The sequence below is a fragment of the Colletotrichum paranaense genome (assembly GCF_030867605.1).
Source record: "Colletotrichum paranaense strain IMI 384185 chromosome Unknown Scaffold_1.1, whole genome shotgun sequence".
Taxonomy (NCBI): domain Eukaryota; kingdom Fungi; phylum Ascomycota; class Sordariomycetes; order Glomerellales; family Glomerellaceae; genus Colletotrichum; species Colletotrichum paranaense.
The window spans coordinates 3,120,703-3,146,075 of record NW_026848959.1 but is presented as its reverse complement, the minus strand read 5'-3'; the positions used below and the strand labels follow the sequence as shown (position 1 = coordinate 3,146,075).

Sequence of the window (25,373 nt, the reverse complement as noted above, 5' to 3'; positions counted from 1 at the left end):
TGCTTTCTCAAAGTTTTTCTTGGCTTGCACCTGGACGGACGTCCCTCGACTTTCGACAACCTCGCCGCAAAATCGGAATCTCTCATACTGCAGGGACTTGGGGGAAAGAAGGAATCAAGCGCTCTTGCTCCCTGTTCAAGCTTGCCTGCTTATCGCCGCACCGCACCGCACCTCTCGATGACGTTTTGCCCACCTCAGACGAACAGGAACTGAGAAGGAATTAAACGACCGCAACTTCCGGAGCTCTCCAATACTCATATTTCTCAAAAAATACCCTACAAGCCAAAGTCGCACAAAGTTTGGAGCTTTCAAAAAGTCGATATCAGCCAAAGTAAAACGGCGGAAAATCAAGCCAAAATGCAAATCGGACGCCTCCTTTCGATGATCGTCGTTGGTCTCACCATCGCGCAAGCCACACCGATCCAAGACAAAACTTCAGCCTCAACCCCTAGTGTGCAAGAGCGGAAGGAATCGCGGGGCAAAGCACCCAAGTACTTTCAGGAATCAGAGTAAGTCATCAAATGCTTCTCGCGCCAATTTTTGTGCCCTTTTCGATATCTTTGGGACGATGATATTTGGGGGGGGGGGGGGATGAGATGAAAGAAGCGACCAAGCGTCTTCCCGAAACTCTAATAAACCATCCCATGAAGATCACCAACACCAACACCTTCCTCACGACCTAGTACCTTATTCTCAACGGTATCACTAACACCCACACCAGCTTCTCAATCCACTACGACGCCCGCTTCGCCACAAAACCCCTCAACGCAACAGCCCAGCGCGAAGCAGTACAGGTCCTGATCCAGACCTACCTCGCCACCCTCCGCGACCTCGGCGTCCAGACCTGGCTCATGCACGGCTCCCTCCTCGGCTGGTGGTGGAACAAGCAGACGCTCCCCTGGGACTCGGACGCCGACGTCCAAGTCACCGAGAACGGCATCAACTTCCTCGCCGCCTACTACAACATGACCACCTGGTACTACAAGTATCCGACCATCCCGCAGGGCCGCTACTTCCAGCTCGAGGTCAACCCCAACTACGTCCACCGGGGCCAGGACAGCTTTGACGAGGACAACGTCATTGACGCCCGCTGGATCGACATGGACAATGGGCTGTTCATCGACATTACGGCCGTTCGCTATGTCGAGGACCACCCCGAGGGCGAGGGTGTGCTGGCGACCAAGAATGGCCACGAGTTCCGCGATACGTTCCTGTATCCCTTGCTTGATACCACTTTTGAGGGTGTCAAGGCCAAGATCCCTTACAAGTACAAGGAGATGCTCATCTCCGAGTATGGAGAGAAGGCTTTGACAAATCAGGAATTCATGAAGTAAGTCGACATAATCTCCAATGCACTAACTGGTTGCTAACGATAGTCTCTAGCCATAAATTCATTGACAGCAAGATGCAATGGGTTCCTACTGATGAACTCTGAATCAAGAGGCATAGGCGGCTGTACGACTTTCACGGATAGGTGTATGGGCTCAGGCGTTTGTGTCAAACTTTCGGACAAGGTGTCCGCTTTTAAAACTGATCAGTCTTCATTTGTGGCGTTAGGGAATACCCAAAGCTCTGATTTCAATAAGAAAAATGCCAGTTTTCGCTTCTAACCAAACCTGTTTCTGCATCCTCGCTGTCCATATCAAACTGCCTCTCGTGTCTCAGATCTGGTCCTCGTCAAGATTCTCGAACACCGCATCCGCGATAGCACCGCCACCTTCCGTCATGCTGATCTTCCTGATATCGGTCATGGTCACATTGTCGTGCTCCCCAGGTTTACCGAAGTGTTACTCTGAGCGCAATCGTCCATGCTTCGGTTCAAATGACCTTGTAGAGCGCGGATGTGGACAACCAGGGGGCATTTGGAACCGCCGCTACATTTATGCGAGATGCAGCTCGTCAATTTGCTGACGCGCTGAGAAATCGTCGAGAGAGTGGCATCGTCCGGGTTCAAAATATCGGTGGGCCACAGCGTCTGGAGCGCGAGGATCCTGAAGTACTCGCCGACTCGAGAATTTTTCGTACAGACATCATCGTACAGATTTTTGTTGTTACAAATGTGGCAGGCCTTGGCGTTGAACTGGTGTCGCCGTCCGCAGCTGAGACAGAGCCGTCCGGCGATGAGATATCCTTCGCTCTGGGTGTCCAGGAGGCCCTCGAAAGACCAAATTTGCGAGCAAGCTCGTACCAGTCGTTCGTTGACATCAAACTGGAGCCTATCCAAAGCTGGATCGTGTTAGCTTCATGCATTCGACACATACTAGCTTCTGTCGAGCTTAAATGGCGCAGAAAATCGCGGGAACAGGAAAGAGATAACGGGGACTAGCGAAAGTGTAACTCCGTCACTCTTACCGAGAGATTTGCTGCTTTCCAGAATCATGAGCAGTGGGTCTCTCGCCCAGATTTGTCAGAAATGTATCGGAAGATTGCGAATAGCAAACTGCCTCAGCTTGACGAGTTCGTCTTTGGCCTCAAAGTTATCCGCTGACTTCAAAAGCATTCCAAGCTCCACAACAGATGGCTGTTCGCCATCGATAATGGTCTGGAGGGCTTTTGGGTACCAGATGCCGATCTACGGCGCGAGCGCGTCGTTACACTTCAGGAGAAGGTTGGTTTCCGAGACTCGAAGAAGCTCTTTAACGTCGAGTTTCATGTACTGATCTTTGTTGGTGTGGTGCAAGACCGAAAGTATGCAGCGGAGGGCTTGCCTGTCAATTCTCCATGATCCAGGTAAGAGACGGACGAAGATGCACTTGCAGCCATCCTGCCCGCTCAACTCTGTATCGATCAACTTCGCAAATGGTGCCGAAGCAACCCGGCAGATCTGGGAGGATACGCGGAAGCCAGCGAGCATTGTGTTCCGAGAGTCGAGGAGAATTACGTATAAGTCTCCATGGGGGAAAATGGTTTCGGACTGCCCGGTGAAGTGCTTCACTTGGTGTACGTCCGGGAACTGGGGAACGCCCCCCAAAGGCTGTCCCTCGTGGAGCTGCTGATGCTGCCCGGAGTCTGTCTGGGTTACCATCCCGGTTGATTGTGCGCTGTTGACCGTCTTCTCAAATGGGTGATTTTCGCCGTCCATAGGGATACGTGTAAGCGATAACGCGGTAGAAAAGGCCGTGGTAGTTTTTGATTAATTGGTAAAGTAGCGCGGTTCAGTAGATGAGTATGGAAATGGCGAGATGAGGCAGAGAGGATAGAGAGATTCAAGAAGGAAGTGAAGATGAAAAGCTTGGATGTTATCTGCGGAGCTTCTAGAGCAGTAGGTGCTCTGTCTCGTGCTTTCCGTTGAGATGTCTATCCCGAACGCAACTGCCACCACCGTAGTATTTGAGCGGGAGTCAGACCCGCCTTGTCCAAGGAGCCACCACCTGAGTCCTGAACGAGATTGGGTAAGGTAGTATAGGTAGTTCGTTGACACGCAAAATCATTTGACGACTTGAATATGGCAGGAAGCTTCAAGAGCGTCCGTTGATTCTTCTTATGCTAGTTTGCCTGCTTGTTCCAGCACAAAAGTGTCAAACGGTTCCATATACAATTCGAGCAGCATAGAAGGTCAGTGGAATGATATCGATACCAAAGGACTTGTTGAGTGGAATTCTATGACCGGTACTCCTTAAACTGATCTGGAAAAATGATCTGAGATCAAAATGCTCTTGTTGCCCAATTACCGCCGTGTCCTGAAAGCCAAAATCACCAACTAACCCACTTGCCTTTTGAAATTCGTCAAAACCACCTGACCGCTCTACTTTGATTCGCACGTCAACGACTTGCTGGGCTCGTCCACGCCGTCAGCCTTGACAGCATCATCATCAGTGGTAGAAAGCTTCAGCTTCCAGCCCCGGATGCCGTCAATCACCTCGACCACAGCGTCGTCTAGCTCGCCCAACCGCTTCTTCAGGGGGCACCTCTGGTCAAAGTCACACCGGTGGGTGTTCATTTCCCTGATCTTATTGAAACGGCGAGCGATGTCGGCAATGGTACTCTCACGCCATGCCTTTTCGTTCGGGTACAGCTGTTGCTTTAAGAACATGAGCGTGCACTCAGCTACTCTTGTCTCGGGAGAACAGACGACCGGAAAGTCACAGACTTCAGACTGTTGACCACTGGTAGGCGGGCAGTTGGGGCAACGGATGTTCTGGGTTCTCTTGTAGGTGCGGAGACACTTGCTGCAGCGGGAAGTGTCCATCAGGCCTATCTCTGATTGATTCCGTCCAAGATCGATGATGGTTCCCTGCAAGAGAGCGTACAGACGTTGCTTGACTGACTTCGTCTTGCGAACGATGTTGCCTAAGAACTATTAGTCAAAGTGCCTCTCAACCTACTCATCTTAGCAAACTCACGAATGACGTTGTCCGGCAAGGCAGACACCATATCGTCTTCATACCAAGCATTGAAGTCAAAGTTCATTGGGAGATACAAGATAGCAGATCTTGTCATCTTTTGAAACTTTGCCGACTCGCCGAGGTACGCAGTCGCTGCCAAGAGGTAACCAACGTCCCCATGCTGCACCTGCCCAAAGTTGACGAGCCAGTGATTCACCCATAGTCTCAGGGACGCAGAACAGTCGTACTTGTCCAAGTGTATGGCCACGACTGCAATCATCTTGGCACTGAGGTTGTACCACTCGTCTTGGTGCTTGTAGTGTAGAATGGAAAGGATTATCTTCATGGCGTCGGGGTTGTCATGGTGCAAGGTGATGTCAGGCTTCGAACCGGAATGGGTCTTGGCATCTTCCTCGAACTTGGAAGCAAGTAGGGAGTCGAAGGACTTGGATGCGACTCTCAGAATGTGAGAGGAGACGAGGAATTTCTTCTGGGTGTTGTTATGAGCCACAATAAGAGCAACATCCCACGAGGGGTGTAGCTCGACGATGGACTCATCTGCCATCTCAACGTCAGCCATTCTGGGAGAGTCCCGCTAAGAGATGGTGTTTATTAGAGATTTAAATCGTGTAGATGTGATTTAGACGATGATGAAATGGAGGATGTGACACTGCGCTTGATATAGGTTGGAGATGTAAAGTCGAAAATGAGTGATTTTGTGCCTTGAAAATGATTAGAGAAGATAAGTGAATGAATTCATGGAAAATTTAGGAAGAGTGAATGAGATGTATGGGAAGGTAGGCTCCCCCTCTCCCAGAGGGCAACGATCAACCGAAGGAAGCTGAGGAGTAAAGTTGCTGTTGACCGAGTCTGAATGGCGAAGGCTGGTCTTGTGTTGATAGGTTGAAGGCCAAGTTGAAAGTTGGACGCTCTAGAAAGGATGCAAATATCCTGTTCTCTCATTAAATACCAAAAGTTTCCTGCAGTTGGATTGACGATCGAGGAGGAGCTGTTTGGCGGAATGTTGGTATCGGGGGAAGGTACGATGATATCTGTAAGAAGGCAAGACTGATATTTCAAGACTTAAAAGGCTGACATGCAAAGAAGGGAAGACAAGTGCAAGTAAGGAAAGTATTCAGGAATATCTGCCGACTTGTGTCATGATCGAATCTTACTGAGATGGCGTCGAGGTTTTCGAGTTAAGAGCTTTTACTTGACCTGGCTGGCAAGAGCTACGGAAAAAAGCAGATATCGGATTTGAGTATCCTGAACCCAAGTAACAAAGCTGCTTTTAGCTTACACCTAAAATGTATCTCGAACCTTTGAGTGGAAAGAGGGGAGCATATGAGAGCACAGAGTTGACAATGCGAGTGAGGGAGCAAGTGTGATGCATTCATCATCCCTCAATTTACTGGCCAAACAAGAAATGAACCTCTGCTTCTTGCCCAATTTAAGATATATCTCAGCAAAGTCAAAAGTACCACTTGATGAATGTTTTCTTGAATGCCTTTGAGGGTTTGTATTCCTTTTCATCCTCAAACAGTGACAAAGCAATGGTTCAGAGGCATCGTGTGTGTGCACGGGCCACAAAACGGCCTGCAGGGGGGTCTTGTGTAAAGGGTCGTCGCGACACGCCTGGCCAGTACTTTAGTAGACGCGCCGCCCCTCAGTATCCTGTGTAGTGATCGGCCTGAGCTCGTTCAAGTATGCGCTCCAAACCACAATAGTCACAAATTGATGTCTCGTTCTTCCTCAATGATATATCTCTTGCACACGAATAATCCGGGGGTTTCATTCGCACTTGCGAACTCGTCCTAGTCCGCAGTCATGACCAGTGAGTCCAATCGCAGAGCCCCACCAACGAGAGATGCTGACCTTCAACAGCACGAGGGGAGCGCATGCAACAGCGCATGCGAGGAGCTGGGTAAGCTATTCCGGCCCCTTTAATGCTTTCTGCCTAACCGCAATATGTGAAGACATGGCCAGATTGACGATGTTTCGTTTCAATTGGACTTTGGCGACGACCTCACAACCGAAATCGAAGCGCAAACTAGCCCCGAGAGGCCGCCGCCCCGACCGACGCCGACCCCGAATACATCTGCCAAGCGACGCAGACTAGACAGCGAAACAGCGCGACCTGGTATCACCGAGGTGGACAATGTTAGCCAGACGCAGAAATCGCCAGGAAAGCCAGATGTCTACGAACTCCAAGAAGAAACCTCTACCGAATCCGCACAAGCCACAGTCGCGCAGCCCGCAGCGAGGCCCGATGCCGTTGTCGAAGCCGGCGACCCCGACTCGGTCGAGTCTCTGCCGCCACCGCGGCCCGCCCCGTCAGCTTCATTTGTTTCACCAGTATCGAGGCGGATGACAGCAGATAACACCGAGGTTGAGGAGAGTCCTGCGGATGCGCCGGGCAGTGGGAGACGGCGGAGAATCACAACAAGCAGTGCTGTCGCGTCGAGCGCGAGGTTACAAGAAGCCCTATCTCCGGGAGAAAACGCAACAGAAACTGTTCCGATATCGTCTCCTTTGGAGCGCAAAGTGCGGCGGAACACGACTAGCACTCGCAGGTCCACACTCAGCTCTCGTGGGAGTCGTAATTCGGCCGCATCTGCCAACGAGGACCTGGACGAGCTCTCTCCGGATCGAACAGCAAACTCTGTCTCTAGGACAAGGTCTCCCGAGCTTTCATATCGTGGTGAAGCAGAGCCAGAGGAAGAGGAACAAGAAGCATCAGAAGTACCTGCCGACGTATCAGAACGAGCAAGAGCAAATAATTCCCAAACCGAATCGATACTGGGACCGGAGCTGGACGCTATCGTTGACGAAGTGCTACAGCAGGAACAGGATCACAATGAAAGCTTGGCCGAGGAAGTGGGCGCGAAGGAAGCAGCTCAACAACTGGGTCGGAAGCGACCGCGCACGAGTCCCCGGAGGTCATCCCCGGAACCAGATTCTATGATGATTGAAGAGGAGCAACAAGAAGAGCCCGTGCCAAAGAGGCGACGGAAACAAGCTCAAGAGAGCCCAGCGAAGCAGAAGCAAGGCAGACCGAAGGCGGTCTCCAAAGGCAAGGCGGCTTCTACAGCGAAGAACGCCTCACCCAAAGCTGCACCGAAGCGCAGGAAGAAGTCCGGATCAGATGGGGTCGATGAGGCTGTATCCATTCCCGTGCAGCGCTTCACAAAACGTGTGCAAGTGGCTGAAGGCGGCGACGACGAAGCAGACGTGCTCGCTATGGATATCCCTTTCGCCGGGCGCGGCGGTGTGAACACGGTCGACGTGTTGACCCATACGTGCGACGAGATTATCGAGACTAGCATAGAGACCCTGAAGGAGGGAGTGCGTAATGCTCAAGATGCATCCACCAAGAGGGAGCATCGCGTGCAGCAACGGGCCCTGGAAGCGTATCAGGACGAACTGAGGACGCGGCTCCTCCAACATGTGGGTAGATCCGCACCCCGAGGCTGGTGGTGGTTGCCACCGTACCGTGCTGACTCAAAAATTTCAGACCATTCTCCTCGACACGCTCCACAGCTTGCGCAAGCGAGTACGCAGTGTCCAGAAAGAGAGGATCACTCTTCGGGACGAAATCATGCGTATCCGAGCCGAGCGAGACCAGGTGGCGCTCCGGAAAGATGCCGTCAGGATTAAGCACGAGAGGGTGACGGAAGAAGCACTGGTAATGTCACACCCTCACCCTGCCCAAAAGGCGACACCACACACCTTAACTCAGCCTTATGAGCTCTTTCTAACCGGCCGTTGTGTTGTGTGTGCCCACAGAACCAATTGAGCTTATCTTCGCAGATGCATGACATTGACATGGCCGTGGAGCGCGGTCGCGCGGCCCCCGAGTTGAGCCCGGCCGAGAAGAAGACGGCAGAGTTGGCGAACCTCGAGATTTTGATATCCAGAATTACGGACCAGGCCTGTACGCGCAGTGACACGGGGGGCACGCTGAAGCAGGTGAAGGATTTCAACGCGTTCCTCGAACGAGCCGCAGTAGCTCTCGAGGGTCGATAGACAATAGACGAGACGCAACAGAGAGACCGGAAGAGAGGCAACAAATGGCCAACGCGATGGTGATGTGATGTATTTGCCCACGTCATATCTGATCTTCACGACGAGTTTGGCGTTCATGTACGATGCTTGGGGCAAGCAAAGTTCGGGCTTTGGGGGGAAGAGGCAAGGAAGGGAGGGGTTCAACGGGTGGCCTTTGCCGGGGATACCCAGGAGATTCGGCTTTCGGCTCCCCCCCTCTCCCCAATTGATGACTATGATAATTCAGGCCAAGAAAGCCAAAAGAAGGAAAGCAGCTGCTTCAGCTTCCAGTCCTTCACGGGGGGTTTACCAATAGGCGGGCGTTTACTACCACGCCGTTCTGGCGCAAACTCTATTCCCCAATAACACGACAGCCCAAAGAGGGAAAAAGCTGTCTTACTTGGGGAGCTCTGTAGAGCGCCATTTACTTTTGAATTGAAGACGAAACTAGACGCCAAAGCAAATCCAAAACTGGCCCAAAGGGAATCGAAGAGAGTCTGGACCGTTTCCCTGTCCTCTTTTCCAAATCCAAATCCAAGAAGAACTTTTTCGTTCTCTTTGGAAGTGACACTATTTTTGGTCTTGTTGGTCTCCGTTCCCCATTTCGACGTCACTAAGCCTCATTCGAGTATGACTATGCGCCTCCCCCATCCACGTCCCAAACCTAACTATCAGATCTCTTTTTCCGTACACTACTCTTGTAAATTACCCTGCAATGCAAGAGCCAGCTGGGCCTAAGCCATCATTGACATCCGTCATTCTACCCCATATAGTACCGTCGAATACCACCGTGACTGGTTGGGGATCCCTGGAAATCGGGGTGGCCGTGTTGTCACTTTTGGTAGGCGTCCCGGGCCCGTGTGTCTTTTTTTTTGTTGTTGTTCCCACTCTCCGCAATGTGGCGGTCGGCCACCCGGTAACTTCCACCCTGCTAAGAACTGAACCGTGAGGTAAACTGCGCAAGTGTGGTGGTAAGGTTGAGCTTCCCCGTGCTGCCCAGTGTGCCCGTGTCATGACATCCCATCACGGAAGTACGGCACTTTTTCTTCCCTGTAATAGTGCCTGTCCCCAATTCGTTTCCTGCAAAGTTCCTACAATCTAATTCCCGGCCTGCCCTACGTGCATCACACGCCCCCCCCCCCCCTCCCCTCTCGTCCACTTCTCTCCCCTTCGCTGTTACTCTGCCACTTCTCCCCCCCCTCCAAGCCCCTGGACCCTGTGCTTCGCCCGACGACGAAGCCACAGAAGAGAGACGAAAAAACTGGGCTTCGGCTACGGCGAGTGGGTGAATGATTGGATGTTTTGATCATGGTTTGCCGCTTTTGCATCCGATGAGAGAGAGAGCTGCGCTTATTCGAGGGGCCCAGTGGAGGGAGTGCGAAAACCGGGAAAGGCCACCACAGGAGGGGGAGGGGTGTATGTGTGTGACACTGAGCCGAGCGAGTTGGTCTAGTTTGGACAGGATAGGATTCCTAGGATAGGATAGGTCAGGATAGGTCACCCCGACGAGGTTTAGGGATCCTCGGCCACCGACCGCTTCAGCTGGGCTCATTGGGGGAGCGAGGGGGGAGGAGGGCGCCCAGTCTCCTGGTTGCTGAGGTGTGTGCTGCTTTTACTACTGCGTAGCTACGTAAGTAAGGTGAGGGAGGTATGTAGGTGAGCGAGTACATAAGGCGGGAGGGGGAAGCTCTCCTTCTCCTCAATTCTTCTCGACCCAGTTGTTAATTCAAACCACCATCACCATCATCTTCACATAGACGTCTGTATAGACCCGTACATACAACCCGCCACCTCTCTCTTTCCACCACCAAAACAAACCAAACCGTCAATATGCCCGCTCCCGAGGCTCCCCAGCAGCAGGCCCCCATGGAGGTCCCCGTTGAGAACGGCATCGTCACTCAGCAGCCCGTAAGCTTAACTTCCTCTTTCCTACATCACGAGTCCAACGGTGCTGACAATGAGATGATAGTCCGCCGAGCCCCAGCCCGAGATGGGTCTCCGTGGTGGTGAGGAGGCTGGCTGCGAGCTCTGCTGCGGCCTCTGCGGCTGCGAGGAGTCTTGCTGCTAAGCAGTTCCTTTCCACGATTGACGGGAAGATGATAGTGGAGGAAATGAAACTTTTGGGAGGAACTTGAGGGTCACCCTTTTTCGGCGTTTAGGGGCGATTTACTACCATCACCTACCGATTCTAGGAGGAGACGGGAACGACTTGGAGATTTTTGGATGCTATTATATATATCACCGATAAACAATCGAATATATTTCACTTTCATATCAAATTCTATTGCAACCTTCAGATGTCTGAGCCAAGCAATGTCGTTGAAGAACAGAGGCTCAAAAAAGTCTTGGGGTGATGCGAGGCGGCGGTCCCTGGGCTGCCAAGCTTTCAAGTGCGCGGGTAGATCTCTTGGGGAGTCTTGGCACGCCTTAGCGAGGTGCTTGGAAGGGCTGAGTGGCAGCAGTGTGTGCGAAAGGGGATTGCGGGTACGTCAGACCTCGCTGCAGAAGCCGCCCGCAAGCCGAGACATTTTTTTCTTGCCAGCTGTTGCAGCTTTTGCTGGTTACTGCGCCATGCTGTCAACAACTTCACTTCATCCTTCCCCCGCCATTGAATTGTCCTGCACCACCGCCTTTTCTGGGCTCATTGGATCTCCGTAGAAGAATCGTCCGAGGCAGGTAGAAGTCATCGCACTCTTTCAGGGCCTCACAGCGTCGTCATTCGTGCCCGATGACCGTGCAGCGAGGCACGTACTCGGGAGAAATGACGATGGACCCCCCGAGTCCCGTCTTCTTCCCGTCGGTTCCGCGAAGGATCACCACCCCCTTCCCCAGTGGTCGATGCGCCCTTGACGTGTTCACGAGCCCATTCCTGTCATGGTTTCAGACTTTGCAGGTTGCTGAGTGATTTTGTGCGATTTTCCCCATCACTTACCTTACTCTTTCCCGCCATTTGCTAGTCTGACTTCAGGTGAAACGCGAACTCTACCTTATTCCTCCATCCCCTATCCCCTGCCAACTTGACCTCCCTCCCCCAACTGCCGCGGACTGCGGACCGGAAGCTGGAACCCCTGGCCCTTTATCCTCCGTTCTTTGAACACGAGATGGGATGAGAGTTTCGTGGCTGACGCTAACCCTTGTTGAGGGAATTTACTGTGTACTGGGGTGAGGAGGCCTCGGTAGGTTGCAAGTTATTTGTCGTTGCTGAGGAAGTGCCGTGTCGTTTTTGGCGTCGGTGTGAGGTTGGCCAAGTCACGTCACAATCTGAGCTCTCACTATGACATCTCTTGATCAGGCTCTGTAGATCTTCCACTTTGAGCTTGAAAGTATCTCAAGAGATGATCTGAAGCAAGTTCAATATGCGAAAGTATTGAAGAGAGAATTGAGCCAGTGCCAGGCCCTTTTTTCTTTACATTCGGGAATGCATGCGTAGAAGTACAGGGTAGTCTACAGTCGTTTTTACAGAGGCCGGTATCGTGACCTACAAGACCCACGGCAACCCCAACCACGAGGCTTCTAACGATCCAATGCTCCAACTTCCATCATCTCATGTGGCTTCTCTCACGGGTTACTCTTGTCATGTAGACCCTGAGGTAGCCGTCACTCCAAGTTCAGACCAGAGGCCTTTTTACTTCCCACCGCCAAACGTCCCCGAAATACGATCCACAATCGTAGCCTTGCCCTCCGCCTTGCGCCTCTCCTTCTCCTTCTCCTGCTCGTCCCACAGCTTCTGCACGTTCTTGGCCACCTCGACGTTGGCCTGGAAGTCCGCCCGCAGCGCCGCCTCCTCGACCGCCCTCTCCGACTCGGGCAGCTGCTCCAGCTTCTCCTTCCACGAGGTCTCCAGGTCCGGCCTCGGCGTGTGCGCCGCGGCCGGTGCGGCGACGGGTATCGTGAAATCGAACTTGGGCACTGGGAGGCCTTCCTTCTTGGCGGCCTCCACGGCCTCTTCCTGCTCAATCATGCGCCCGTAGAGCTGGTCTGCGTGCATCTGGATGTCTTCTTCCACTTGGGCTGAGCGGCCGTTGATGGATTGGTAGCCAAGGGCCTTGAGGAATCTCTGTTTGGAGGGAGTGTCAGTATTATGTTCTCGAGACCTCCCCGGCTGAGATGAATTGAAGATGGGTCAGGGGGGGTATCCGCACCGTCTGCATGGTATAACACCTCTCAAACTTTTGCACTTGACGCCTGCACATCTGCATCCTGTCCTCCCAGTCGCCGCTCTTCATGCAGTTCACCCACTCCTCCTGCTGAATGGCGCAGTTCTCGAGCGCCGCCCGGCCAATGTTGTGCTTCCTCTGCTTGAACCCGTCCAGCACGTCCATGAGCTTCTCGTGGTCCGTCTTCGTCTCGGCTTCTACCTCGGCGTAGGGCCGGTACGTCTTCCACAGGTGCGCGTACCGACCGTCTTGGAAGAGGCTCTCCTTCGGCACGATTGGCCGTTCTGCGGCGGCATCTTGTGACTGTGATTGCGACTGGGCCTGTGCTTGTGCGGATGCTTCTGCCGCCAGCGCTGCTTGCGCGGCGACCCGTATGGCCTTTTTCTCGGCTTCTTGGACCTGCTGCTGCTGCTGGATCTTGACGGGGGATTCGCGCTCGAGGTATTCGCGGAGCTTGGGGTCGAGGGACTTGAGAGGGTCGTCGGACGAGGCGCTGGGGCCGAACCAGCCGTCGAACCAACCCATTGCGACGGAGAGGCTCGAGGATGAACGGGGAAGGTCTTTAGAAGAAACAAGAGCTTTCACCTGGACGAGTTTGGAAAGGATTGAGAAGCTTGGGGACTTTTCGGCTTGTCGCAAACTGGAAGCTCTGGGAGAATTTCGAGGTGGGTGGCCCTGGACCAATCAGGTGGCTGAGAAGACAAGGAACAGCTGTGCATACTTGAAGCTACGCACTGTATCTGGCACTGTTACATCAGGTCACTCTAATTATGCTGCTCTCGAATACGTTTGATGACCTTCAAGTCCGTAAGTGCGTCTTCCTAGCTACGTGCTTGGCATTACTCCGTAAATCAAATGTGCTGGTGCTAGTTTGGATGTGGACTTGTTTTGCTATCATTCTCGAGCTGAGGCTTCCATTTGCATAGCTACAGTATCTTGCCATCAAGGCAACTATTTGCCATGACAGCTCTCCACATCTTGGTCCGAAAGACTGTCGTTATGCGGGATGTTGTGACAGAGTCGAATGGGGCGCAGGAACAGCATGTCACTGGATCACCGAGGAGTCTACAGTGGCACAGTCAACCCATCCTAATCATTTTTTTCGTTCATTTGACCCGAGGCGTATCGCAGTTTTCCGTTCCCGCAAAAATCACAAGCCCATCGTGTGCCCAAGACAGCCAGAGAAGAATCTCTAGATCACAACCACGTGGCTTGGCTGATCGAATTCATTTTGGTCTCTGATTCTGCATCTATAACACTCATGTGGATGCAGTTTCCCTGATGACCTCCCATCCGGTATGTAATGAAGAACCCACACCGCAGTCACGCCGTAAATGCCAATGAGCCGATTTAGAACTTGCTGAAGGACTTGACAGCCTTGCCGGTGCGGGGAAGGACGCGCAGGACGTTGAAGCGGACCTGGAGCCGGTTGTGTTAGCAAAACAGATTCTTGATAGAGAACGAGCCTCGGGATCAGGCGTCGATCGTGAATGTCGCGTCGCCAACGTACAGTCTTGCTGAGGGGTCTGCACTGGCCAACGGTGACCTGGTCACCCTCCTCGACACGGAAAGCGGGGGAAACGTGGGCGGCGAGGTTCTTGTGGCGCTTCTCGTAACGGGCGTACTTGGGGATGAAGTGAAGGTATTCTCTGCGGATGATGAGGGTGCGGTGCATCTTGGTGGAAACGACGGTGCCGGTAAGGATACGACCGCGGATAGAGACCTGGCCGGTGAAGGGGCACTTCTTGTCTGGAGGGGGTCCAACGTTAGCATGTCAGTCCCTTGAATTGGTTTGTGTTGTTTCCCAGCGCGCGTTGCAACAGTCCTCCGTCGTGTGTCGTAAGTTTCCTCCTCTTGTTCTCCCAAGTTCCAATCCTCTTGTGCCGTCGTTTACAGTCCTCCATTCGTGTCGCAAAGTTTCGTCGGAATAGAAATGTCGTGTCCGTCGCGCGCGCATGGGATTTCCAACACTTCAATCGATCTCGCTCGCAAACGTACCGATGTAGGAGCCCTCAATGGCAGTGGCGGGGGTACGGAAACCCAGACCAACGTCCTTGTACCATCTGCGGCCGCTCTTGCCGGGGCGAGCAGACTTCGCCTTGGTCTTCTGGTTAAGGAAGATACCCTTCTGCTTCTGGAAAGCCCTCTCGGACTGGACGGTCAACTCGGTAGCCATCTTGACGTCGTGGTGCGGTCGACTGGGCGGGGGTGGGTGCTGTTGAGGGTTAGGAAGTCGTTGATGCTGAGCCGCAACTTTTCACCAGAGTCTGCAAAATCGGGGGTGAGAGAACGTGAGGGTCGGGCCTGCCCTGAAATTGTCATTAGGGCTGTGGACATGAAAAAATTAGCGAGGCGCCAGCCCCACCAGTGTTTAGCCACGTTTAACACTGCAGCCACGACTCGGACTCTCAGCCACTTTTGGATCACCCCAGCCACAGCTGACAAAGACTCACACATTCTTCACCCTGGCACGCCTGGTCGCAAACTTGGTCCATGCGGTGACAGCGGTTTTCGACGCTACCACAGCAACAAAATCGCGTCTATTGACATCACTTTCTGCAAGCCAATCAGAACCCTGGTGGGCAGTAAACAAGACCCATGACAGCCCACCACCCTGCTTTCGAGGGAACATACCTAGATCCTTTGGGCACATTCACGCCACTACCGATTCCAGTCGCGTAGCTCTCCCCAAGTTTAAGAGGTGACGTGTGCACGCTTCTTCCTTTGACCTGAAGCCTGATAGCAGCACATCGCCACCACCGGCACTGACTCTCAATATGGCTTCATTCGGCGATGCGACACTCCCCTCTACGCGCCGCACACGCAAGTCCATCGGCGCGACCACATCGTCGAGAAAGAATGGCGACAAGGAGAATGCGACAATCGACGTCGGAAGTACCCTTGCGGAGAGCAGGAAGAAGTCGCGTAGCAAGAGTATTGGCCCTGGAGGTCTGGACGCCCTGAAAAGTGCAAATGGGAACCGCAGAGCTGTAAGCAGTGTCGTCTTGATCATCGTCGTCTCACGCGGTTAACATGCGTTCCTTAGTCTTTAGCTGTGCCTTCACGGCCTCCGCCACGTTCTATCTTGAAGCCCACAATGCCCTTACTACCCGAGATTCCACCACATCGAAAGCGCGCATCTGACCTCATCGATCTTGGTCCGCCGCGGTCAAGCACCCCAACGACTACAGGCAGTACCGACCCTACAGGCTCAGGCTCCAAGATTGCCTTGCGCACCGAGGAAGAGCAGCAACAAGCAGCTAAGGAGCGCGAGCGCAGAGATGCAAGACGTAAATCTCTCGCAAATCGCAGAGTATCTTTTGCCGCGGAGGCAACCCTTCACACTTTCCATGAAATCGATTTCATGCAAGACCCGAATACATCAACAAACAAGTCGCGCCGCAGATCCTCTACCTCAGCCCCGCAGAATGAAGAGCCGACGGAGCGGCCATCAACACCGCCTGAGCAGGATGACGATATCGTACCGCAGTCGCCCGACAACCAGAGAGAACTACATCAGAAGAAGCGCAGGAGGAGCTCCACCGCGCCGCTCATGGAGTTTTCCGATGAGGAGCAAGATACCATGGCCACAGGTTTTAGCTCCGACTCTGAGCCAGCGGATGCCGTCGAGGAAGTTGCAGATGACGATGAGGAGGAAGCGTCTGATTCGAATAGCGACTCCGACGATGATGATGGCACGATGATGACCGTCGACGATCACGAAGTTACCAGCGCCTCAGTCATGTCCAGCCGGACAACAGCATCGGATGACGATAATGACAGTTTGGATGAGGCACTCCGCACAGCTGCTCGGCAGGCTGGCACACAAAGGCTCGGTTTCGATGATAGTGATGACGAAGAAGTCATTCCCTCTTTTGGTTGGATCAAGAAGAGCAAGCCTGAAGATGAGGCATCGCAAGGTCAAGAGAACACTGCCCCTCCCCCGCCCGTCCACAATAGCCCGCCCCAGGATGAGGATGGAGATGATCTGGACATGGACATGGACATGGAAATGGATATGACTGCTGCCGTCGGAGGCATCCTCGGTAAACCAGCCGGCGACATCGAACCAGACGAAGAGATGTCCATGGATGTTACCAGAGTACTTGGCGGCATTCTCTCTCGAAATACCAAAACACCCGCTGGGAATGACGTGGAGGACCAGACCATGGAGTTCACCACAGCCGTCGGTGCCATTCGCGATTCCAACGCCGATGATGATCTTTTCGACGACACTGGGGTGGAAAACGAGGATATGTCTATGGAATTCACGAGTGCCATTGGTGGTCTTCTGCCATCACATCCCAAGAACGATGCCACCCAGAAGCGCCGTAGGACAATGACATCCCGCGAGAACCCAGAGGAGGCAACGATGGACATGGATATGACTGTCGGTGTTGGTCGCATACTGCCATTGGCGGATGCGACTATCTACGGAGGAGACGCGACGATGGGCATGGACATGACTATTCCGGTCGGCCGTATCCTGTCTTCACAGGACGACACATTGAACGAACTGACGACGCCAATGGACATGACGCTCCCTGTTGGCCGTATTCTGCCCTCTTCCCAAGTGTCTGACCAAGATGAAGCAACTATGGGCATGGACATGACCATGGCAATCGGAGGCATCATTCAGCCATCACAACCTCCAGAGTCTCGCCTCGCCGCCAAGAAACTCATGGAAGCGGAAGTGGATAAGCCAGACACCCCTACCAAGTCCATGTCCGCAAAGCCTGCGTCACCTGCCAAGAAGCTGGCTGCCTCGGCCAAGAGACACTCAGTTGCAGGATCAGAAAATGCAAGCAGTCCTGGGTTTAACCCTTTCCAAGGCAGAGGCCTTCGTCAGAGCATGCCGGGTACAGGCTCAATGTCAGAATCACCGGCTAGAACCAGAGCTAGAACCAGAACACCCAGCCCGCCAAAGTCTGTCGCTCCTTCACACGTCGCTGCTGGAACACCGCTCGACAGTTCTCCAGTCAAGACGCCCCAATCGGTAAAGAAGCCTGCTCGCTCGAAGTCAAAATCTCCAACTAGAAAGCCTGCAACTCCTTCTCCTGAGAAGACCGCTACTCGGTTGAATATCTTCCAGCAAGATCCAGCCACCGGCGCGAGGACGCCAACCTTTGTTTTGACACCGCAAACCCGAAGGCACTCTGGCATCGGCGCGGACAAGCCGGGCCTCGGGTCACCCCGTGTTGCTGCGCTCCTTGACCGAAGGGGATCTCTCGGTGAGACAGTCCAGGAGTTCGTTCCCGGTAAGGTCCGTGGTGTAGCCTTTGCTAAACCACAGATCATTGAGGATGAAATCGATAGAGCCCGCCAAGAAGAGGAAGACAAAGAGAACGGCAGAAAAATTCTTGAGCGTGAAGCGGATGGTGGCGAAAACGAAAAGGACGCGACCTTGAACTTGAGGGAGATGATCGAAAGCTTGAGCCCTCAGAAGAAGCGCCTGCAAAGCCGAAAAAGTCTTCACGTCGGAAGTGCACGGGGTCTACTTGGCAAGCGGCCTGCCGAGCTCGATGATGAGGAGGATAGTGAAGACCGCGACGGTATCAAGAGACTCAAAGGCCATCAAGGCAGTCCGGTGAAGAATGTCAAGCTGCAGCAGCCTCCCAGTAAGGCCGAGACTACCGGTCGCAGGTTGACACGATCTGCCAGGAAAAGCATGGAGGAAAACGCTGCAGGGGAAGCGACGCCCACTCATTCTGAGTCGCCTCAGAAGTCTGCAAGCTCGGCAAAGTCACCAAAGGGGCACGCTCGATTCAGGGATGTCGAGGAAGACACTGTCCCGCATCCAATGAACCTTGAGGGCTCTCCTGCTCGAGACGAAGCTGAAATCATTGACGACGATGCTGAGGAGCGGATTCACCTGCAGGACTTCCTCAACATGACCTCAATTCGCTTCATGGAGCTCACAACCACCAAACGACGTCACACGCAAGCTCCTGATATGTTCAAGGACTTTGGTGGCAAGGAGGATTTATCACTGGAGAACTGCGTCGTCGCCGGTGCATGCACAGTACCTATGCTTGAGCTCTATCAGCATTCGTGCCGCGAACTCAAGAAGTACATCTCTGAGGGCCGTCGAATCGTTCGCGAGATTGAGTCCGAGACATTTGAGGAGAATCCGCCCTTGTTCCGAGAATACATGTCAGCATCGCCTGATTTCAAGAACATCCTGGACAATCAGTTCAAGAACGGAAAAACTCATGCTCGTCTCGAGAGCAAGGCGATGTGGTACGAGTGGCGAATGAAGCTCCAGGAGGGCCTGAGGGAGGGTCTTGTCAGGATCGCTGAGGGCATGGCCGTCGACGACAAGGTACTTCAGCAACAGCAAAAGTTGCTCTCTTCCGTCTTGCCTGCAATTGTGTCGCGTTTCGAGGTCCTTGAACAAGAGCACAAGAACCTGCGGGCTGTTGCAGAGGAGCTTGCCGATTGCGACCCGGAAGAGCTGGAGACTGCCAGATTCGACTTGGCCGCGCTTGACAACGATGTCCAAGAAAAGACTCGGCGGGTTGAGGAGCTCCGAAAGCAGCTGCAAGAGGCGGAACAAGACGTCGAGCAACTTGCGCAAGAGAAGCAACAATGCCACGAGGACATCAAGGAGGCTGAAAAGATCCGTGAGGAATGCCGAGGTTGGTCGATCAGCGAGATCAGTGCGCTCAAGGGTAAGTTCTTTTTGTCGTACACGAAGAAGTTTGACCCCACCAAGACTGACATGTCTGCAGCCCGAGTGGATTCTCTTGAAAAGCAGCATGGTTGGGCTGTGACTGGGGTTTCCGGAAGCACCGTCTCAATGACTTATCGCCGCGAGATTGAGCTGGTGTTCGACATGGCGTCCTTCCAGCGCGGCCAGAAGAACTCGCGCATTGACCTGTGGTACATTGCCGCAAACCGCGAGAATAACCCCCTGCCCTCAACGCCGGAAAAGGAATTTTTCCTGCAATGCATCCGGGACCACATCCGTGGCTTGCCGCAGAGCCGCACTAAAATTGCGGACCTCCTCCACATGGTTCATGTCGTGTGGGACAAGTCTAATTCCACTTCCAACCAAATTCGCCGGCTTAACGTCACCTTCCCCACGGTTGTCTCCCGGACTTCGGATTCATCCATCGCAGTCAAGTCTTCGCTTCTTCTGCCGCCGATTGAGACCAAGGTAGTGATTGCCCTGGAGATTCACGGAGTGAGCAAGCCTGACGGGATCGACTTCACTCTGAAGCCCGAAGCAAATGTTGTTTATGGAGAGCACTTCAACACTGGCAAGATGGCTGAGTTCTTGACCACCCACTTGGGCGAAGGGGCATTATCGCAAGAGGAGAGCGTGCCCTCGTGGATTGATGTTGTTGTTGACCTGCATGAGAGGCTCTTGGCGAGAGGGAGGAAGCAAGGTTGAGGAGCATTGGTGACCGTATCTTGTTATGATTGACGATGGTGGAACATTGTTTTTTGGGAGGCAGTATTTCCGGTTTCGTGGCGCGTATGGCGGATACCCAGAGCTTGATGCAAAGCATTGCTTTTGCTTCCGTAATTATCTGCATAATTTAAACGCAATTGAGTTTCCAACTTAAACCTCGCGTTCCATACCCTATGCAATTTCTTCTACGTGATTTCCTCTGGCCGTCACAGTCGGACGAAGTATCGGTTACGGGATGAGAATGACCGCTCCTCCAGATGGAAGAAGATGCGCAAATTCTAGAGCAGAGGTTCTGAATTTGAGCAGTTGGTGAGTATGTATTATCTCTGTCAGCATGAGATAAGTACGGAGCGAAACATGAGACACACATAAGGTAACGAGCAACACCCAGGGCAAATAATCCCTACAACTGAAGCTTAACGGGATGAGGGTTGAGTCTCGGTGAATGACTGCTCACCGAGGTGCATCACAAAAGAGCAATATCAACACCACATCTACATAGCCGAATCGTCCCACTGATGGGCGAATATTTGTTTACAACGTGACAAGTGATGTCTCAAGAACGCTATCCTGACCAACCACTACCCCTTCCACCCAGACCGGGCCACCATTATCCCGTCTAGACCCACCTTGATCCTGAATACGCATCCCCTTCTGGTATATTCACCTTACATTATCATGAACTTCACCTTAGCAGACAAGACGAAGGTGAATTATCCGAAAGCCCTGCCTCTCTTCACATCACGTGCCGAACGAACCAACCGCCCACCGCTGACCGCCAGCCGGCCCACCACCCACCCGTTGCCCATATCACTTTTTCTCGCGGCGAAGTTTTGAAAAAACTTCCTCCTCTTTTCCCTCTTTGTCGCGCTTCGATTACGAAATTCATCACCCATTATTTCTTCCCGGCTGCTGATGCTTGCACGCGCCGCGGATTTGTTTTCTCAATTGACTCACGACTTCCTCACTTACTCCCTGCTACTCGACAAGACCTCACGATGGATCTTGCGTGGTTGACTGAGGCTGGAGAAGTTTCCGCTTCCATCTGGAGGTGGATCTTCTCCATCCTAATCACCACGTACAGCCTCATGTACGACTTCGTCGAACCCTTCACGGAATCCGTGTGGATGGGCGAGATCGTAGGAGCTTCCGGTTCCTTTTGGGACTGGATCTCCTATCTCCTCACCACCGGTGACCAAGCTTTCCGCGCCTTCTTCAACATGGAGTTGGCACCGTTTACCCCGCTCAATTGCGCACTCGTTCTTGCTGTTCGTCTACTCTGTATCGCCGCGACTAAACGCCTTGAGGTGTATAGTCTGAGATGGAAGGACGACGGCAAAGATGATCCCTTGTTTCTCCGCGTCGACGTGGATGATGTCTCGGGCGTCTACAAGATCGAGCGAAAGCCCAGGATTCCTGGTACCTGGCCAGAGGTGTCCTCTCCGACGTCGACCAAATAGTATTGGTCGCGCGAGAGTGATCCCTCTGTTATGTGAGCGATATTCTTCTTTTCTTCATTGAAATTATTTCACGATATGCTGACAACAGGAACAGACCCCCCTCGCCACCGAATCAGGCGGTGAGCGACCCCAAACCTGCTCCTCAGACCGAGATAGAAGCCCTAAAGGCCAAGCAAGAGGAAGAGAAATGCGAGATGTGGGCGATTTACATTGCGGCAATCGAGCAGAGAAAGGCAGAGAACTCTCGCCTGAAGGCACGTCTCGCCAAAGAGCGTCCCCGTCCCACATTCGTCATCGACAAGACCAAGAACCTACCCGAAGTGATCCAAAAGAGACTTGGTGGCGTTGAAGGATTCGTCCACCACCCCCAGCCGGTCAGCAAGCAAGACTTTAGCCTCCGTGAGTCTATCGACGTTCGCCGCGAGATTGTTTCTAGCAACCAAGCGTTGGCAGCCAGCAACCACGCTTTGGCAGCCAGCAACGAGTCTCTCGCCTCAAGCAACCAGGTGTTGGCTTCGAAGATTGAAGCGTACGGCAAGGTTCAGCAGGACCTCGTCTCACAGCAATTCATGGCAAACTTCAACCTGATCCAGACCTACCGCGGAAAGAGCACGATGCGACCAGTTTCTGAGTTTTTCGATGTCGACAAGAGCACCAGCCAAGCAAGCGTCCCAAGCCAGACGTCGAACGCCCATGTTCATGTTGCAGATGTCGCCCAGACGCCGAGCAAGATGATTCAAGTCACAAAGTCAACACAGACTTCGGATCGCACCCGTCTCTCGTTCTCGCCCATTACTGTCTCACCTATGTCGATGGCTCCGGTCATGCCCTCGCCGGCTAACTTCAAGACGGTCCAATTCATTGAGCCAACGCAGAACTTGAGTCCTGAGCCTTTGTCTTTAGCATCGCTAGTCACCTCCTCATCAACCCCACCGGTACCGACCTTGCGAGTCGAGCCGAAGAAGACCGACAGCGCCAAGGCCGAGCTTGACTTGACTGCTACGAAGGTGAATGCTCCGCCTGCAAGCCCAATGCCATCGCCAAGTACTCTTGCTGCCTTGGAGAAGATTATTACCCTTCCCGACTCTCCGGTATTCTCGCACAGTACCCTTGGCGAGAAGGACTCCTCAGTTCATGCCTCCCCGAATCTGAGCTTGCCATCCAAGACGACTGAGAAGATGCCCTCACTTGGCACATCTACCGCAGAACTCAGTGCAGCTGCTGTCATCGCTATTCAGCCCCAGCCTAAGATCGCTGAAAAGTTGCCCTCGCTCATTGGAGAGCTCTCTTCAGACAACATGTTCGTGGTTCAGGCCAAGCGACTCAAGAATGGAGATAAGACATCCTCGCTTGGTACCTCTCCTAGAGTTGGCAATATATTCGAGGCCCACATCAAGACCGCCATCGTCAAGCCCACGGTCGTTCTGCCGCTTTCAGAAGTTCCTGTTCTACCGGCGCCGATCCCCGATGAAGAACCTGCGCCGAGCACCCTGACTCCTCTGATTTCCCAGTCACCTCTTGCCGCTGTCTCTGTCAATTCCTCAGCCAAGACCAACGAAGCTCCCAAGACCGAGAAACTCCATGAGCCAGTTCCTGGAGCACAGTCAATCCTGGTGACTTCTCAAGCCCCGAAGGCAGCTGCCGTGGCCGTGATTGCAACTCCTGTCGTTATACCTGGTCTGCCCGACAGCGACATGGACTGGGAGATAGACGCTCAGCAGAAGTCCCAAATCGCCGAACCGGAGTTTGACGAGGAGAACGAAAAAATGGACGAGGATTCTCCTCTGAAGCTTTTCTCGCAATCCGACTTTGAAGATGGCTCTGTTTCGGGCTCTGACTCTGCACCTCCTACGCCCTCACCTGCTCCTCGTCCGAATGGGCCTCAGCCGCAGCAGGTACTGGACGAACCTATTTTCGATGCACCCCAGGTCCGCCCTAACCGCGAGCTTGAGATGGACGAAGCCACCGTGCCTTCGGTAGACCGTCCCAACGCCCAGTTTCGACCTGCTCCTGAGGCTGAAATGATAGACGTCCCCGGCCCCGCAAGCTCTGAGTCCCAGTTAAGAGAAGTCCCAGAGAACAAGGAAAGGGAGTGGTCCTCGCCCCCGGTGTCCCCTTCGGTAACCCAGCTTGGTCCTCCTCCCGACTTCGTTGAGGTCGAAAAGGTCCCCGTCCCCGTCAGCCCTGAGCCGGGTTTGGAAAAGTCGCGGGAGAACGTCGAGGAAGAGAGATCTTCCTCTTCGGTATCTCTTCCAGCCCAGGCCACTTCTACTGCAGAGGTTGTGGAGGTCGACAAGGTCACCGTTGCCGCAGCTCCTGAGCCACAGGTGCCAAAGAAGCCCATAAGAATCAAGTTCGTCAAGAAGGCCGCGAATCCGCTGATGACCCCGGTTCGGCCGAAGAAAAAGACGGCAGCGATAGGGCCTGATACTTCTCCCAGACCCGATGCAGACAGTCCTGACGCCTTGATTGTCCAGGCCCCTGACAACTGGAAGTCTACCGCAAAGGCGGACACTGGGTCGAAGCTCGTACTGCTACCAGTGAGCTCGCTCAAGTCAGTCTCCCAGCCAAGAACGGACCTTCCACTAGATATTGCCGGATCTCGCAAGCCGAGCCCGCTGTCAAAGACAATCATCGAGGCCGAGCCAGACGTTACCGGAAAGCCTGAGGATAGATCGCCGTCTCCCATCGTCACTCGTACGCCTGAGCCCCCTGCGAAATCTCAAAACGAGACAACGACAACGACGACAACCACCGAGCCAGAGTCTAAAGTACCCGGAGAGCCCAAGGACAGTTCGTCCTCTCCCACAATCCCTCAGACGCCTGTGCCTGGAACTGGCCTCCTCGCAACGCCTTCGACGATTCCTGGTCTCTCATGGCCAGCGCCGCCCTCGCCAATGCCCTCGGCGACGCCACAGACCCTCGTCCTTCGAGACCTGTCTCCAGAGCCCAAGAAGGTGGAACCCGAGTCAGACGACGACTCAGACAGCGAGGTAGAGTTCCTAGGAATTGACGAGTACAGCCCGCCGCGCAAGGTCATGCCACTGCGTCGCCGTCGTTTGGCATTAGCTCTGGGGCCGGCTCCTACTCCCGAGGCCTCAACCTCCGAGGCTCCTCCCTCCCGATCGTCAACACCAGAGTCCGAGGTCTCATCGGAACTCCCTTCAGACTCGGACGACGACCAGGCAATGTCTGAGGACGAAGAACCTGCCCCTCGGAAAATCGCCCCGTTGCGTCGGCGTAGATTGGGAGACGAGGAAACGCAACGCGCTCAGGCACAAGAGCACGAGTTCCGCAAGAAGAAGCTCCAGGAGGAACAAAAAGAGTTGGACGAGAAGGAAGCGAAGTCCCGGCTTCTGCCGCCACTTCCCATGGTGCCAGCCCCTTTCGTCGTTCGAACTACGCCTTTGAAGTTCAATCCCTTGCCTGCGCCCAATTCTTCGTCCGAGCCTAGTCCTGCGTCGAAGCTCAGTCCTGCATTGCTTGCCGTCGCTCCTTCGCTTGCTGGGCTCGTGGTAGTGATTGGATCCCCAGAGGTGGAGGACGAGCTGAAGAAATCTCTGGAACCGTTATGGGACCTCATCGATTCTGACCAGTTGAAGATGTACGGACCCAAAAGCCTCACGCAGCTGGCTATCAGAAGATGGGGCGAGCTCATGGAACACAAGCGGTACAACAGGGGACAGAGCATCTTCCGGAGTATTTTCGATGATCTCATTGACAAATGGGCCGAGTTGGTTGTGACGGAAACTTTCGTCGCTCACCTCATTGTACTTAATGATGACGAATCACAAGCTGAGATTATGGACCCATGGCTTCAGAAGATCAGAGAAGCCCGGAAGAAATGAACAATCTTGAGACGATATCAAGAAGTCAGTGAGATGTCGAGGACCGCAAGATTGAAGAAAAGGAACGAAAAGACCAAAAAAAGGTCCGAAAATCACAAAACCCAAAAAAAAAACCACCCACA

At 53.5% G+C, this 25,373-nt stretch overlaps 9 protein-coding genes across 9 annotated transcripts; 5 read left to right on the top strand and 4 right to left on the bottom strand.

The window, feature by feature from the left end:
• Positions 1-357: 357 nt before the first annotated feature.
• Positions 358-1,435, top strand: CPAR01_01114 (uncharacterized protein; the record flags this gene model as incomplete). The annotated part of the gene is made up of 3 exons (XM_060485404.1): positions 358-509; positions 722-1,330; positions 1,384-1,435. The coding sequence occupies 3 exons, from the start codon at positions 358-360 to the stop codon at positions 1,433-1,435; spliced, it is 813 nt and encodes a 270-aa protein (XP_060356261.1).
• A 226-nt stretch (positions 1,436-1,661) lies between these two features.
• On the bottom strand, positions 1,662-3,082 carry CPAR01_01113 (uncharacterized protein; the record flags this gene model as incomplete). Its single annotated transcript, XM_060485403.1, has 3 exons — positions 1,662-1,733; positions 1,781-2,226; positions 2,596-3,082. The coding sequence occupies 3 exons, from the start codon at positions 3,080-3,082 to the stop codon at positions 1,662-1,664; spliced, it is 1,005 nt and encodes a 334-aa protein (XP_060356260.1).
• A 663-nt stretch (positions 3,083-3,745) lies between these two features.
• Positions 3,746-4,905, bottom strand: CPAR01_01112 (uncharacterized protein; the record flags this gene model as incomplete). Its single annotated transcript, XM_060485402.1, has 2 exons — positions 3,746-4,290; positions 4,344-4,905. The coding sequence occupies 2 exons, from the start codon at positions 4,903-4,905 to the stop codon at positions 3,746-3,748; spliced, it is 1,107 nt and encodes a 368-aa protein (XP_060356259.1).
• A 1,247-nt stretch (positions 4,906-6,152) lies between these two features.
• Positions 6,153-8,351, top strand: CPAR01_01111 (AT hook domain-containing protein; the record flags this gene model as incomplete). The annotated part of the gene is made up of 5 exons (XM_060485401.1): positions 6,153-6,159; positions 6,210-6,249; positions 6,302-7,772; positions 7,840-8,097; positions 8,136-8,351. The coding sequence occupies 5 exons, from the start codon at positions 6,153-6,155 to the stop codon at positions 8,349-8,351; spliced, it is 1,992 nt and encodes a 663-aa protein (XP_060356258.1).
• Positions 8,352-10,199: 1,848 nt separating this feature from the next.
• On the top strand, positions 10,200-10,437 carry CPAR01_01110 (uncharacterized protein; the record flags this gene model as incomplete). Its single annotated transcript, XM_060485400.1, has 2 exons — positions 10,200-10,277; positions 10,339-10,437. 2 exons carry the CDS (start codon positions 10,200-10,202, stop codon positions 10,435-10,437), a joined length of 177 nt encoding a protein of 58 aa, XP_060356257.1.
• Positions 10,438-11,994: 1,557 nt separating this feature from the next.
• CPAR01_01109 (uncharacterized protein) lies at positions 11,995-13,051 on the bottom strand (the record flags this gene model as incomplete). Its single annotated transcript, XM_060485399.1, has 2 exons — positions 11,995-12,426; positions 12,512-13,051. The coding sequence occupies 2 exons, from the start codon at positions 13,049-13,051 to the stop codon at positions 11,995-11,997; spliced, it is 972 nt and encodes a 323-aa protein (XP_060356256.1).
• Positions 13,052-13,876: 825 nt separating this feature from the next.
• CPAR01_01108 (ribosomal protein S17) lies at positions 13,877-14,702 on the bottom strand (the record flags this gene model as incomplete). The annotated part of the gene is made up of 3 exons (XM_060485398.1): positions 13,877-13,945; positions 14,037-14,275; positions 14,525-14,702. The coding sequence occupies 3 exons, from the start codon at positions 14,700-14,702 to the stop codon at positions 13,877-13,879; spliced, it is 486 nt and encodes a 161-aa protein (XP_060356255.1).
• Positions 14,703-15,303: 601 nt separating this feature from the next.
• CPAR01_01107 (Spc7 kinetochore protein) lies at positions 15,304-19,922 on the top strand (the record flags this gene model as incomplete). The annotated part of the gene is made up of 2 exons (XM_060485397.1): positions 15,304-15,516; positions 15,573-19,922. The coding sequence occupies 2 exons, from the start codon at positions 15,304-15,306 to the stop codon at positions 19,920-19,922; spliced, it is 4,563 nt and encodes a 1,520-aa protein (XP_060356254.1).
• Positions 19,923-20,941: 1,019 nt separating this feature from the next.
• CPAR01_01106 (uncharacterized protein) lies at positions 20,942-25,251 on the top strand (the record flags this gene model as incomplete). Its single annotated transcript, XM_060485396.1, has 2 exons — positions 20,942-21,390; positions 21,498-25,251. 2 exons carry the CDS (start codon positions 20,942-20,944, stop codon positions 25,249-25,251), a joined length of 4,203 nt encoding a protein of 1,400 aa, XP_060356253.1.
• Positions 25,252-25,373: the final 122 nt, after the last annotated feature.